General features: G+C 36.3%; 2 protein-coding genes across 2 annotated transcripts in view; both read left to right on the top strand.

Annotated features, from left to right (window-relative positions):
* The window catches only part of LOC137627373 (transmembrane channel-like protein 7), a 437,009-nt gene that overhangs the window by 266,223 nt on the left and 154,130 nt on the right, over positions 1-16,656 (top strand). The window lies entirely within an intron of this gene.
* Positions 157-10,363, top strand: LOC137627563 (small ribosomal subunit protein eS19-like). The gene is made up of 5 exons (XM_068358652.1): positions 157-234; positions 6,645-6,718; positions 6,913-6,955; positions 9,239-9,365; positions 10,122-10,363. Exons 1-5 carry the CDS (start codon positions 229-231, stop codon positions 10,343-10,345), a joined length of 474 nt encoding a protein of 157 aa, XP_068214753.1. The 5' UTR covers positions 157-228; the 3' UTR covers positions 10,346-10,363.

The raw sequence follows: 16,656 nt of genomic DNA on the forward strand, positions 1-16,656 counted from the left end.
AATTAACGATTTTAACTGCCAAATATATATATATATATATATATATATATATATATATATATATATATATATATACACAGAGATAGATATATTCATATATAAAAAACTGGGACATTGATTTCATCTCGTGCGCGCAAAGGCTCACTTCGCATGTCTCTGCTCCTCTGTTTGCGATATAGTTCTTCATTCTGCCACTAGGTGTCTTTCTCCTACAAAATCGTCAACAAGATGATGGTGAGTCGAGGATTTCTGTTAATTTTTCTCTTAAACATGACAGTAAATACATTATATAAGTTCGAACTGTTGAACTGGAATTGTGCTGATTGTACCCCGTGTTTTGTGAGACAGCGATGTTAAATTAGGAGCTTTTTTATGTGGGAAACTAAAGTTATTTGAGAAGCCATGCTTCACGTGTTTGTACTTGGATAGGGTCGGCACGGCGAGAACACGTTTTAATATATTAAAGTGTATCATTGTTGAAGTTATTTTGAAATTTATGCCTTGTTTAAGAATATTGGTGAAATACTCTTGAAATAAAGTGTAGTATTATAGAAATTGTCGTTAATCTGTTGTATTTAACAAGGTGATAATTTCGGTTCCGGTAATAACCATGGATACTTAACAGCTTATTAACTGATTTATCATAATGGTCGTTGTAGATTGACAAAATAGTATAACCTATCTTCAACCTTATGGCAGTCACTTTCAGAATAATAAAAGCGGATGGTGGTGGTGGTGGTCAGGTGACCGAAATTTTTGGTATTACTGTACTTTATTACAGGGTAACGTAACCTCTGAGCTCTCTATCCTGTTGGAGTCCCTGGGCTTATAGCATCCTGTTTAAGTAATTGGGTGTCCTTTTATGACTGCAGCCTCCTTTATTTATGGTTATGACACTTGGAATATGGCAATGTAAAGGGAGTTGCCGGTGTGACGGTCTGAACGATCCCCCGGTCTCAGAATTCTCCTTGACACTGTATAATGTTTTTTTTCCGCCATTAGCTCGCTTCGCTCGCATGAAAATAATACATCAAGCTCGTATGTACTGGCAAGTGGTAATGTTGAGCTGCGCACGCTAACATTGCAGGAAAATAAAACATCAACCTAGTATGCACTGGCTAACGGTAATGTTCGCGCATGCGCAGATTATCAAGGAGAATTCTGATACCGGGGGATCGTTCAGACCGTCACACCTGACGGCAGTAACCCCTCTTCGGTTAGTAGGTAAGGTTGTGGCTTGTAGGATAGGTTAGGGGGAAAATTCAGGTTAGTTCATGTCCACAGGGGAGGAACTGGCTGCTGATATACGGAGGTTCCAAGGAATCGAATTCGCAATGTTGTTTATTGAGAAAATCAGTTGTCATTTAAACATTATATGGTTGACATTCTCCATATTTTCTACATTCTTAGGGGATAGCTAGTGAGTTAGCCCATCCTTAGGTAAGTAGGTAAGGACATGCCTTGTAGGTTAGGTTAGGTGAGGAAGATAAGGTTAGATGGTGTTTTATGCACATGTTCCTGTTCGTCGTCATACCAAGGCTCCTACTTTACGGACTTTTCATGGTCCTATCACAGGGATCTCTGTGCCCTATAGGACTTACAAGTTCTGTTTATTGTATATATTCTGGGTATTTAGCTTATCACAAATGTTTTGTCAAATCCACATTATTGAAGCACTTGGAAAACAAGAAAGTCTTCATTTTCTTATTGAAAGCCTGGAGCCTTTTGTAGTTCTTTTGGGACAGAATGGGTGTGAAATTTCAATTCATGATGGAAACCTCTTAATTGAAAAAAGGAAACTCAAAAGAACACCACCTGATCTGAGGCTTTGCAACCCCCCTAAACATTTTATACAGAAAGAGGCAAAGTACGTGATTAGGCATAAAGCCAAATGATATACATTCGTAACCCGTAACCCGTTGGTGAAATGTGTAAAGTAAAGTGGTGAGACATAGTGTGCAGTAATGCTGGCTCCTCTTTGTATATTGACGGGACTGGCCTCCTACATGTATTGGTGTGCTACTGTTACTAACACATTTGGGTTCTCTTCAAATGTGTTATAGATTCGATTTGGTATGTTACATCTTAAAGTAAAGTCTAGGTAAGTTTACTTTAAAATATTTTATTCTTTAAAAACTGTTCTTGTTCTTGTTGGGCGGAGGGATTTGCCTTTCCATCGGCACCTCCTTGGTTTTCCTCTATTCTAATTCTTTTATTTTCTTCTCTTTTTTTCCACATTTGATAGATATATTCTTTTCTTTTCTCTATTCCTTCTTTCTTGAACAGCACGTTTCCTATTACAGTATCTTCTTTTCTTCTTCATACGTCTGTTGTAATTCCACTATTTTTCTTCTTTCGTCGCTGAGGTCTGGACACTCAAGAATGAAGTGGGCGAGGTCTTCATTAACTGCCCCACATAGTTTGCATTCTACCCTACCTCCCGCTTCATGTCTTTTCCTATCGTTTAATTTCAAACAGTTGGCCCTAGCTCTGTACATAATAGAATTAGGTTTGTTGTCATAAAACATTTCTTCTCCTATTTGCTGACATACTTCCTAAAATTCACTGTAGACGACATTTTGACCTATTCAATCGCGGTAATTTGAAACGACCCTATCAGATCCTGGCTCACCTTGAAAATTGCCGAAGGGCATTTGTTATCCAATCAGAAATCATTACAGGGAGCCTTTGTAGATCAGCGGCCAGGTCCTCCCGCGGACATAGAAAACGGGAATTTCTTCCCGTTTTCTAACCCTTCGTAAGACGTGGCCGTTGTTCTACAACAGAATGTTCTGCCAAAACTCTAGAATAGAACACTGCCTAACTTGAATGGGCCCACCTAACCTTACCTACAACACGTGTCTCTCCTTAACGGGGGGGCTAACGCCCCCCTGCGACCCCCCGTACATAGCCGTATAATTATTCTTAAACACCTAAACGGGGGGGCTACCGCCCCCCTGCGACCCCCCTTACACTTGCCTATTCTTAATCGGCCGACATCATGCATACATGTGGCCGCGATCACACAAACCAGAAACGGAGAGGGTTGTACTTACATTATTTCCTGTTCAGCTTGCGGGTTTATTCGTAACCTCTACAACGGCCCCCTACTTATTCAAAGTCACTGAAGTCCGAGTTTTCAACTGGTATTGGCTTTCTGCCGAGAGAAAAACCATAAATAAAACTTGCTAATATAACAAACACATCGTACGGTAGCTTTGATCGTGAAAAAAAGCTACCGTGGTTAGGGGCGATCTTCTTTCGGCAATAACTATATGAACAACGCCAAAAAAACTTGGCTTTTCCACTATTCGCCGATTTTCCATCATACTTGTAGCGCATTTCACCAATATGACATTTTGCACAAATGCCGGAAAAGTCGCCTAAAAGTCCCATTTTATATAAATATTTTGTAAACTCAGCACTTGTTGTAAAGTTCATAATCCTCAACATACTAGGATTGACTGAATTGAAAAAAGATTCACAAGTATCTACACACTGGTTAGTTGCCATCGCGCCGCGTGGGTAAAGAATGAGCATTTCCGACCCTCGATGGGTGCTCCCGTTTCCGTATTTTAAATTTTAGAAAAAATGAGTCATGATTGGGTGAAAAAGTTAATCCTAGTTAATCCCCAGGTCAAGTGGGGTCCCATTGGGTCGTTTCAAATTGCCGCGGCCGATTAATAATTCAGAATTCCGCCGCTATGGCGCTGTTGATTCGATCAGAACGTCATCTATAGGGAATTCTAGGAACTATGGGAGCGAGAAACTGCGTGGCAAGGTACAGAGCTCGTTCGACTTATAAATTTCACGTCGAATTAGATGATTTTCAAAATCTTTGTATATCGGTATAGTAAGTACTTACCCTGGATATTTATAACATTCTGAACAGTTAATATTCTATACAAGTTTCCGATAAAGTTGAAAATAAGGCGGCCGCTATCATACATGCAGGTGGCCGCCATCCTACACACATCCCCATTACAGTAATTCCAATATTCAAACAAGTGTAATGAGAGCATCAAGCATGCTGTAACGGTACTCGTTCTTGGCAGCCAAGATGTGAAAATGGCAACTTATGCATCAAATAAGGATCTACTGTAATTTGACCATTTTATACAAGTGCTTGCTGTATAACCCCAAAACTAACAATTATGGACTTCACGTATCAAAGGGATTTTACTTATTTATATAAATTAGGACCATTGGATGCTTATCCGGCATCTGTAAAAAGCATAGGGCAAGGGAGATGTAGTAAACTTACAACAAAATATCAACAAAGTAGCAAGCCCACATTCTTTTAGCTAAGTTTCAATCGTCAATAATGCAAGTACTGTACAGCTTTATTTGTTTAGGTTGATATATATACTATATATTAATGAATTTAGATAAACTGAGGTAAGAAAAAAAATACCTGTCAAGTGGCTGGCACATAACGTCTACATATTGCTTGTCAAAACAGAGGAACAAGGATTTAGTGTTAAATTTTGGGAAAAACTCGCCACAGCCGAACAAAACCAGTTAAAATGATTAATATGATAAAAGAATAAAGCCAATAACAGTGCAGCACATCTATGTACCACTTGCCAACCAAAAGAAGTGAAAGGGTTGCATTGTGAGCGAAGTGAGCTGCAGCCAGGCAAAACCCAATGTGATTAGAATGTTGATGCAGCGAATCAATATATATTTAGATAATTGAGTGAAAGGTTTTGCAATATGACAGTCACTGCTACGAATGATTAGAAATGGGAAGGAATTTCTCATTTTCTACATGTGTAATATATTAGATATTACTTGTTTAAAACACATGACCTACAGGTCACTGTGGAAGTAAGAGAAGTGTGAGAAATGCCATAGCCATATCATAAGCAGGATGCGAATGCCAAACCTCAGCAATGTAACATTTTTCATGAAGAGTAAACACAACCAAGCTCGTGAGAAAGAGTTGTCTATGAGAACGGAATAAGTACCTTCCGGTATTAATGTTGTGTTTACTATTAATCCTTAAGTGCTGAGATAACTAATTAACTTTAACGTGAATATGGATATTTGTGGCAGTTCACTTTGAGATGTCATACAGAATGGTCATCCGACCAAACCATCTATACTCCTGTGATGGAGATGTTAATACTGTTTTTAAAGAATAAACTATTTTAAAGTTAACTTACCTAGACTTTACTTGAAGATGTAACATACCAAATCGAATCTATAACACATTTGAAGAGAACCCAAATGTGTGTGTTAGTAACAGTGGAGGGATGAGATAAGAGAAAAAGTTTAGAAATATACGAACAAGAAAAAGGGCAAATAGGAGAAGAAATTTTTTTCTGACAACAAACCTAATTCTATTATTATGTATAGAGCTAGGGCCAACTGTTTGAAATTAAACGATAGGAAAAGACATGAAGCGGGAGGTAGGGGTAAAATGCAAACTATGTGGGGCAGTTAATGAAGACCTCGCCCACTTTATTCTTGAATGTCCAGACCTCAGCGACGAAAGAAGAAAAATAGTGGAATTGCAACAGCCGTATGAAGAAGAAAAGAAGATAATAGGAAACGTGCTGTTCAAGAAAGAAGGAATAGAGAAAAGAAAAGAATATATCTATCAAATGTGGAAAAAGAGAGAGAAGAAAATAAAAGTATTAGAATAAAGAAGAAACCCAAGGAGGTGCCGATGGAAAGGCAAATCCCTCCGCCCAACAACAAGAACAAGTCAGCGAGGAAGAGCGTGGCAGGGGAAAGAGCTCGTCTGACAAAAATTTTAAAGCAAATTTTGATGATTTTCAAAACTTAAATCTTTAGTACTTGCCTGGGTTATTGAGCACTCGGTGAAATTTTTTATTCGATACAAGTTTGTGATAGTTGAAAATGATGGAGTTATGCTGCTGGGCCATCATCATACACTCCGTAATTTTGTTAATTCAAGGATTATGCTTATAAGGGCAGCTTAGGCTTAAAGTGTTTTGTTAGGATTATTAAAGATGCTGATGATTGTGAAATGAAAGTTCCGTCATTACTCACTCATAATTTGACATTTAGATATGATTAACATAGTTATTTGTGGGGGCATTCAAGGTAACCGAAACACCTACGAAGTGAAAATCTCCCATTACTTGTCTAATTGGACCAACTCAAAATCCTCCCGAAACGCAGACCACTGCCTAGCCATGGTTACCCAACACTAGGTAACCCAGGGTAAATTGTTTTCACATGGTTTCTATCGTGGTATTGTAGTACATTACTATTTTTCCCAGGTTCATGATAAGACGACTCATAACACTAAATTCATCGCCACAACACCCTATGCATAAGTAACTGCAAAAGAGTTTATATCAAACAACAATCCCTTATGCTGTACATTTAAAAATCATTAATTGCTGATGGTTGAAATGCACATGGAATTGATGTACCAAAAATGCTGGAATGAAGCACAATTGTCTATAAAAAGGCAATTTTAAAACAAGATGCTGTTAATTAAGAACATGAGATAGATGGATGGGGCCACTGTTCTAAACCTTTAATTTGAAGAATTGCTTCATTTTACCAATAGAATCAAAGAAGGAATTCCAAATTCCAGAGCATGGAAAGAAAAATTATGAGTCTTGTTCATTTGTTGAAATTATTTTTTCTCTTAATCCGTACAGTCCTCACCTGATGCCAACGTTAAGGACGTGAACCAGCAGGCGTTCACGAAGGCTTACTCCGACTTTCTTAAGAAGTAAGTGAAGTATTGTGTGATGTATGTATTGTTTGAATATAAATTTGGAAAATTTTTATTTTCTCTTGTAATTTATGTCAGTCATACTGACACTCTTATAATTTTCATTTACAGTAGCTCTTATATCTCTAATGTATTTCGGAAATATGCTAGTTTTCTTATATATATTTATCAAACCGCTATTTTAATTTCAGGTCCGGTAAAGTCAAGGTTCCTGACTGGTCAGATCTTGTTAAGGTATGTATGGGTTCGTAATATTTTATGTAATGGCGCAGTTTCATCATTTTATTACCCTACTATACAGAAAAACCCTAGTGGTTGCTTTGTGAAAAATATTAAAATGTAATCTAGCCTAGGTATTTAAGAGCATGTTTTAACTGAAACCCTTGGTCAGAAAATGATGTGTAATGTGATACAGTAGAGGAATGATTGGGGAACTTTTTATATCATAGGCCCTTAAAGAGCTGATATAGAAGTGATTCTGACTGTGTAATGGTGGTGTAGAAAATTTAAAAATGAACCCTCTTTATCGTTAACAAGGTTTGCAAAGTGGCAAATTCGATATATTTAGCCGTGATGTACAATTGCTATAATACCTTGTTACATGAAGTTTTCTAAGTGGTTCAGTTATGTACTGTGAACAAGTCCATGACTTCATTCTTAGACGGAAATTTGATATCTTTCATTAATTACCAATATATGAAGGAATAGTATCAATTATATTGCATTACAATAGCTTGGAGAACAAATCAAGAGTGATGCACAGAAGAGTATGGCAGAATTTAGTCACTACTGAGGTCTGTGTTGTCAGTTAAAGGTTTGATAATTACTTTATCAACCTTACCATTTTACATTATTTTAGTAATAGACAGTTGTCTTTTTTCAACTAGAAAATTATTAAAGGTGGGACTTCAAGTTACACTATAATCAGGAATGTTATTTCCGAGTAGCAAGTACAACAGATATTTAGAGTAATTTGAGAGATATATTTAGGTTTGGAAATTTAGAAAACTTGTGTATCATTACATTTGTCATACTTTATATATGAAGTTTTAAGAGCTTTAAACACGTGTAGATGTTGTATTTGCATGTAAGGTCTTTTGAAATTTGTAGTGAATTGAGAATTTTTAAAAAACTCAAGATTGGTATATGAATGGATTTGAATTCCATATTAGTAGCGAGTAGCCTCAAACTACTAAGATTTTTTTTTTTTTTTTTAAGGTAATTACTGTGTTTTATCTGAAATTAATCTCGCAAGACTCGCATATCAACCAAGGCATTGAGTACATGGTTACTATTATAGTAACTGTGTAATTTGTTCTTGGGATATGAAATGTTCTTTGTAATGTTGTAATGTACACCAAATGGGGTACTTTATCATTTCTAAGAAAGACATTTTACCAATTATAAGTAGATTTTGTATAGGGTGGTCAAATAAAATCTTGATTTGATTTGTAATGTTTGTCAAATATCTAATTCTATCAAATTTCTCTTCTTGTTTTGTCAAAGTTTTTATAGTTTACATAGGAATTATTAGTTTGTTGTGGGCTCCTGTGCTTACAGCATCCTGCTTTTCCAAGTAGGTATGTAGCTTAGCAAGTAATAATATTGAAATATTGTTGAAAACATTGTTCACAATTTAAGATAAGGTTTTGGATAATGTAAGTTTTTGTATGAAGGTAATGGCAATATGGTATTGTTTTCCTTCTATTCATAGCATTTGTATTGTTCCGAGTTGTGTAAATTATCAGTGACATCTACTATATTTAAGTAAACTAGGAAATGGCTTTACCATTCAAATAACCAAGGCATTGAGTACATGGTGACAATTGTACGTACCTGTGTAATTTGTTCTTGGGATATAAAATTTTCTTTATAGTGTTGTAATGTACTCTGAATGTGGTACTTTATCATTTTTAAGAAAGACATGAATTTAGTTATGGTATAGCTGAGCTTTTTCTATGACAGTAATTGAAACTGGTGTACTTTTTTTATTAATTTCTTTTTGAAGTTACACTGTGCTCTCTAATTGACAAATTTGTGTATAATTGACTTAGTAAGATCAGGTTCTTTATTGCATTAGTCAGTGTGCATACATTACTTAACCTAGAATTAGAACAGTCTTACTGTATTGAAATTATACTATAGTCCATTTCTTTTAGCGATGCATATTTGCACCGACTCGCAGCGGTGCCCTTTTAGCTCGGAAAAGTTTCCTGATCGCTGATTGGTTAGAATTATCTTGTCCAACCAATCAGCAATCTGGAAACTTTTCAGAGCTAAAAGGGCACCGCCGCGAGTCGGTGCAAATATGCATCACTAAAAGAAATGGACTATAGATTCACAGTGAAAGGTAGGGCAAGTTCATGTATGCATTGGTATAAAAAGGGGGTAATTCCTTTTTGCAATTTATACATTACATCATTGAAATTCAGCTACAAACCAAGGGGTTAAGTTAATTAAACCTTTTACTGTATTATTCATATATTTTTCACTACATTTTCTTATTTTTCATCCCAGACTGCAAGATTCAAAGAATTGGCTCCTTACGATGATGACTGGTATTATACTCGCGTTGCAGCCATTGCTCGTCACATTTACATGCGCTCCCCAGTTGGAGTAGGCACCATTAGGAAAATTTATGGAGGTGAGTACTCGCATTATTATTATTATTATTATTTTCTTTTTTTTTTTCGCCTTGGTATAATTTTTTTTTATGATCTTTTAAAATGAAGGTTCTTATTGTATTGCTGTCAGATCATATCTACTGTTGTTAACTGTCAGGTTATATATTATTTGTATAGTTTTTGTCATTGCCAACTCCTAAGTTTTCTTAGAAACTATATTTTGTATGAATGTATAAAGTTGGAATTGTTGAACACTACCAGGGATATCTTCAAATAAAATTGTAAGGAATGACTTGACCATGGTATAAGTCCAGTGTTATTAGATATTGAAGAAAGCTGTAAAACTTATTACTGTATTAAAGCTATCTCTTGTTAATTATATATTGATTGTACATATATGAATGTATGTGTGTGTTCGTGTTTCTTCATCATCATTAGCTGTTGCTAGTGTGTGTATATTCGTGTTTCTTCATCATCATTAGCTGTTGCTAATCCAGTACAAAGTCCTCAGATGTGGCCTCCCACTCGCAAATTTTCTTTGTTCGTCAATTCATCGTCTTCTCTTCCTTGTTCCGTTTAGTTTGTAATCTCTAGGGACCCAATTTATTTTCTGTCATTCTCATTATATATGTATAGAGGTAATATTTTACACTAAATATGTAACAACCCATTTTCTCCTTCACTGAATATGTAACAACCCATTTTCGCCTTCACTGAATATGTAACAACCCATTTTCGCCTTCACTGAATATGTAACAACCCATTTTCTCCTTCAGGCCGCAAAAGGAATGGCACTGCACCCTCCCACTTCTGCCGCAGCTCGGGAACAGTTGCCCGCAAGGCACTACAAACACTGGAAACATTAAAAGTAGTGGAAAAGGCACCTAATGGTGGCAGGCGACTAACATCACAGGGTCGTAGGGATCTAGATCGTATTGCTGCCCAGATGAAGGCAAGTGCCAAGGCCAAGCTTGTACCTGCTGTTATTGGAACTGAATAAAGTCCTTGAATAAGAAAACTGCATCTCATTCGAAAACTGCATCTCATTCACGTTACCATCTTATTTATTCCAACATTATTGATAATAGATAAGAAAATAATTTGCTATGGTTGAATGCTTTCTTGGAAATAAATTTATTAAGTCCATTTTGGAAACTTGAACTAGCAGTTCTATTGTTAGCATCCTTATGCTGAGTTTTACTGAATTAGTGTATAGTAGTAATCATTACTTGTTCAAATTGTTGGGTAGCCATTTCCATGTTATTTGACTGCTCTATAAGACGCACTGTAAACACTCCCGAGGTGGATGAAGCTGAAATATACCTTTCTTTCCTCAAAATTTGATCTACCTGTTGACATCTTAATGTGACCTGCAACTTGAAAAGTTTTTCCCCACATAAAATTCATTTATTTTCATGTGTAGGAAGAATTAACATTTGTTTAAGCACGAATACAAACCCTTGTCCTTTAATCTGAGTACTTATGCTTTCAACGAAGCTGATATTGCTATTGAAATTTCTAATTAGTGGTCGGTAGTTACTCTTGGTGGGGTAATACTACCCAGACAAGACCGATTGTTCAGCAGTTAGATAGTACAAGACTGTACTTTCCTCATGGTTGAATAGAAGAGTTTTGGCTATGGTGAGCACCTCTTCTGGAAGGACACTCCAAAATTAAACCATCGTTCTCTAAGTCTTGGGTAGTGCCATAACCTGTGTACCTTGGTTTTCCACGCACCTTGGGTAGGGTAAAGTTCTCTTGCTTTAGGGTACACTCACGCACACTGCTATCTTATTTTTCTTATTTTTTTTTTAATTTATTTTTTATACTTCATGAAATATCTCTTAATTATACTGATATTGAAATATTTTGATTGTTTATTTTTTTTTCCTCACTGGGCTATTTTTCCCTGTGAAAGCCCTTGGTCCTATAGCATCTTGCCTTTCTAAGCTGTGGTTGTAGTTGGCTAGTAATGATAATAGTGCCATCAATTTGCTGTTTGAATTCCTTTCTTTATTAGATAATTGCGTGTTTGTAGATTGTCATTGACGAAGAGTATTTGGAGGGAAGACAGATTTCCAGTGGTCCGCTCTAGCTCTAACAATTTTCTTTGCAAACTTGCTTATATGACCTGGTGATGACTACATATTACCAAAGGGGTTCGTAATTCTTGAAAATCTGTGCTCCATTGTAGGAAGGGGGTTTAACAAGCAGATTGTGCAGCAGAAGTCCAACCGCACCCCCCCCCCCCCTCCCTCCTTCAATGTCATTCTTTACCTGTAAAGCTGCAAATGACATCATTTTGTTGTCTCATAGTTTCTGTGACCTCTTCCCTCTTGGAATGCCCTCATTGCCTTAAACAATGCATAGGAAAACTTTGGGTTCCTCCTCACCTTTGTTTCCTCACACTGGCAGTCGGGATTGAAGGGCCCCACCTGTCTTTTCCCCTTTTGGGACGAAGGAGTCCTAGACCAATTGACGAGAGTTGCATACATATGACTTTTCCCATTCCCTTAACGCCCTTCACCAAAGACAAGATACTTTAATGACATCTCAAAGCATCGGACTCTTTTGTGTGTAAGGCCTTTTCTGTTCATTCCCACGAGAGCGTGAGAGTAAAGAGTTTGTTTGCCAGTGTGTTTCATTCATACCTGAAGACTTCTACTACGAATACATTTGAGAAATGTCCCACTCACTTGATTTCCGTGGATGTATTCGGGAGATGTAAGGGCACCAATTCTCCAACAGGAGGGATAACGTGAATTTTGGCATACTATTAAATCTTATGACTATGCCAGATAACTGCACGCGACTTTCTTTTATGAAATTCTGCCATGCTCCAAGACTAGACAAGGATTACATCCAAGAAGCTCAATTGATAAGAGCTGCATATGTGTGACTTTAACGTTTCCCCCCCTTGCAAGAGGCACGTATTGAGTATACAAAGCTCATGCACCCACTACTAGTGCTCGGTTCTTATGAGAGCAACCCCCACTATACCATAAGGAATAAGGCTACTACGCTGCTTTCTGCTTGCTGAACATTTGACTTCTCTTCCCTCGGGGGAGCGAGAAGCAGTGCATGCCGTGATTACAACTACCTGAGCTCAACCACAGGGAAGGGGTCTGAAACTCTTCAAAGGACCACGCCCTCCTACCAACAGTGCAAGGTTTGGTAAGAGATCCATCGGGACTTTCCAGAGACGCTTTTTCAACTTTATCGCCACAGTTCATTGATATCAGCACTGAAAACCCGTAATATCCTACCATGGACGCCACTTCTATGTTTGGTCTGGGAGCAGTTTATTTGTACTTTGATTGTTTGCAGTCGTATACTTCACCACAAGCCGAAACTTGACAGTCCCTAAGAGGCAGAAAAGTAAAGGGCATATCAAGACACTGAAGCCACTTTACCAATGGGCCTTTGGGCTCTGAAGGAACACTGGTTAAGAGAGATATTGTCTAAGTCTTCCGTACAGTCTTTTATGCCTTTACAGTTAAGTTGACTGAAGCCAGGTGACAAACTTTATTTCCGTTCAAAGGAAAACGGAAAGTATTGTACAGTGCTATCTGGAAGAGGCCGCCCCATTTAAAATGAAAGATAAGTACATTAATACCCTATGAATTTTGATATAGCCTGTTACGAATATAATGCTAAGGAGGAAAGCCATCTTGGAGTGGGATGCATCATTCAATTCGAAATGCAGAGAATACTACATTAATAAACTGTTTCTCAAGATATTTTGTAAATATTCTTTCTAAATCTCAACAGAGTTACTGTGTGTGTAAATAATTGTTGAACTTAGAGTTTATGTCGAGTGGGCTATTTTTTCGTCATGAAGTGTTAAGGAAAAAATAATTGGTGTTCAATTATTCTTTAGTTTCCGAACTTTACTTTCTTATTACTAATGATGTGTAATTGATGCCGGAGACCAGTTTGTAAATTGACAGTTAGTTTGTTACCTGATGCATTCAGTTTATGCTGTTCACAGCATGGATCCATGTTGTTCATTTAAACCACAATTTAACCCTGTGACAATTGTAAAATTAGCCAGCTGATTGGTCTAGTTAAACTATATAATTGTAGTATTCTAATAATTATGGGCGAATATTTTTATTGCAAAAGATATTTGACCGAGAGTAAGTTTAGGTTGTGACCTTACCTGTCATATCAATATACACCAGGAAGGAAGACGATGTAAGTAACATTAATACTTTTAGCATGGTATGGTATGGAAAGATTCTGCACTAGCTCCAGTTATTACTTAACCTTTGTATGGGAAATCTACCCATCATAGCGGAATTCAATTTTATGGTTGATTTGATGATGTTCCATTGGGGATTTAGGTCTTTTAACTCTAATCTAAACATTTTTTAATTCATCAGTTATTGACCACATGTTAGATACTATTCTTGGCTCTAAAATGTAACAGAAATTGAATGTAAAATAAAAGTTCAATGATGAGCTTAAGAAATAAGTTAAGAAATAAAGATAAATTTCAGTATATAGTGAGTAGAGAGCACTGTTTGTGTATATCAATTTAAAATTCTTTATTGAATTGATTCAAGTACAGTACAGTAATGTATAAGGATAAAGTTTATATTTGATATTTTTTCTACCAGCGGTTGAGTCCCTTGTTAGGCTGGGAGGAACGTAGAGAGTAGAGGTCCCCTTTTTTGTTTTGTTTCATTTGTTGATGTCGGCTACCCCCCAAAATTGGGGGGAAGTTCCTTGGTATATGTATGTATGTATTAAAGTAGAAGTGAACTAAATATTTTATACATTAGCATTGAGTTGAGATTCATGAATCACAAATTTCTAAATCTGAAACCCTCAAGAAGTTAGGTTTTACGTATGATTATTGCAGGTGTGGTTATCCTATGCAATGACAGTTCAAAGATAGTTATAAAACAAATCTCTTGCTACTATAAGATGCTCTGCTGTATATGATTGTCATTTTAAAGTACTTTATATACATTAATGTAATGGTTGATGTACTCGAAATGGAATGCTAGACTTTTTATTTACACCCCTTTACTTCAAAAAAATAATGTTGAATTTTACAAGATGTTTCCTATTAATGTTGCTCTTCAATGTAAGCTAGATATTAAGATGATTACTTTACTGTACTTAAATTATGCTATAGTACCTTATATTAATTAATTTCTTTGTTTAGGTTTGGAAACCTGTTTATCAATCTTATTTTGCTCTTTTGGCAAGTTAATTTGAACTTCATGAAAGTTTCCAAAAGGGTTATTTGAATGGACCAATGGAAAGCAAAGAAAACAACAATTAATTATGGAATAATGTAATAAATTTAAACTCTAATTTTAGGGACAAATTAGAGGGTTTCAATGGTATAGTTTCAATTCATTAATGCACACGTGTAGTTAAAACAAGTGTGATTCATTTCATCTGAAGTATTTAGATTTTGAGCCACTTTATATTACAGTATTTTGAAATCACAGTCAAACCTTTACCAGAAAGAGCATGATGTATATATGCATTTATTTGACTGGCTTGATTATTAGGCTTTGGACTTTACTGTCATCCATTAAAGGATTATTTTGCAGACCTATCCATATTTCATTACACGTACACAATCACTATAAATTTACACTTCAAAATCAGTAGTACTTAGTATTTATAATTATATAAGGTGTAAATATTTGAGATGAAAAATACAGAGTACAAACACAGTATTTTTATATATACCAAATTCATAAAGCACTTGGCTTAAGTTATGTAATGAAAAGTGACAAGTTAAACTAAAGGCTTGAGATTATATTTTGGTTTTAAAGTACCGAAGTATCTGCTTGGCTACATAACCCAAATTTCAAATCTTTTTTTATCATTAATCTTTACATGTCTCAACTTTATAGGCTATTGATAAACGCTAACGAAATAAGAGCTACCTATTTTGTAATGAGCAGAAATGAGGATGAACAACATATTGGTGTATGTGTGGTCCACAAAAACTATGTACTATAAATATACTTTCATTGTTGTGTGCATTTATTACCATATGAGTAAGATACATTTAAAGTTTTAGGAAATATAGAAACAACCAAAAAGGATGCATCTCAAAACTACCTTTAATGTGAAAACTTGATTAGTTTTAAATTTCTAGATATATAGAAACTTTGGTGCCATTACAGTAAGTATGTGGCCTACCATTCCAGCGTGGTCTACAATATTCTGTTAATTGGATAGTAAGTGGTACCCTAAAATACAACAAGGGCATACATCCCTTAGTACATACATACATATACCAAAGGCACTTCCCCCAATTTTGGGGGGTAGCCGACATCAACAATGAAACAAAATAAAAAAGGGGACCTCTACTCTCTACGTTCCTCCAGCCTAACCAGGGACTCAACCGAGTTCAGCTGGTACTGCTAGGGTGCCACAGCCCAACCTCCCACATTATCCACCACAGATGAAGCTTCATAATGCTGAATTCCCTACTGCTGCTACCTCCGCGGTCATCTAAGGCACCGGAGGAAGCAGCAGGTTATCCCTGCGTGTCGTAAGAGGCGACTAAAAGGGACGGGACGAGGGGCTGGGAACCCCCTCTCCTGTATAAAAATCCTACGAGGCATCAACATCCCTTAGTATTCGATAATAAACAAGCCTATATGATAATGACCTCAAAGGAAATAAACACCCTGGTAACAGGGATTTTTAGAATGACTGGTAACCATGAACGCCTTGTCAGCAAGTATTTTGTGGTTATCTAGATTATATGATTAGTCAAGTCACTAGTTCAATTGGCTTTTACTTTCCTCGTAATTTTACATAATCTTGCTCCTCTGCTCTAGTAGGATATGTTGCAGTAATTAAGCCATATGGGTAAAGATTTCAGCTTTATTTTGATTATCAAAATGATCAGTTAAGTTCAAGTCAAAAATATACATATAAGAATATTCTAGTGAGGTAGGATACATTCAAATCTGGTAGGCCACATGTTATACCAGGGTCAAAGTGGTAGGAAACATTCTGTACTGACACCAAGAATTTAAAATTAGTTTATATAATATGAAATGTTGAGGGGAATAAGGATCTGTATATAACTAAAATTGGATATTTTATGAAATTATAATTATTTTTATTACTAGCTAAGCTATAACACTAGTTGGAAAGGCAGGATTCTATAAGGGCTCTAACATGGAAAATAGCCCAGTGAGACAAACAAATAAGTTGGCATAAAAGTGAACCCTTAAGCAAGAGAACTCTAGCGGAAAACCATGGTACAGAGACTATGTCACTACCCAGGAAAAATAAAATAATGGCTTGATTTTGGAGTGTACT

This window comes from Palaemon carinicauda, chromosome 35, assembly GCF_036898095.1.
Source record: "Palaemon carinicauda isolate YSFRI2023 chromosome 35, ASM3689809v2, whole genome shotgun sequence".
Classification (NCBI taxonomy): Eukaryota; Metazoa; Arthropoda; class Malacostraca; order Decapoda; family Palaemonidae; genus Palaemon; species Palaemon carinicauda.

Excerpts from the sequence above, each read along its gene's own strand:
- LOC137627563 (XM_068358652.1), top strand. Across the intron at positions 6,956-9,238 it reads ACTGGTCAGATCTTGTTAAG|ACTGCAAGATTCAAAGAATT; the intron begins GTATGTATGGGT and ends TTTTCATCCCAG. Across the intron at positions 9,366-10,121 it reads CATTAGGAAAATTTATGGAG|GCCGCAAAAGGAATGGCACT; the intron begins GTGAGTACTCGC and ends TTTCTCCTTCAG.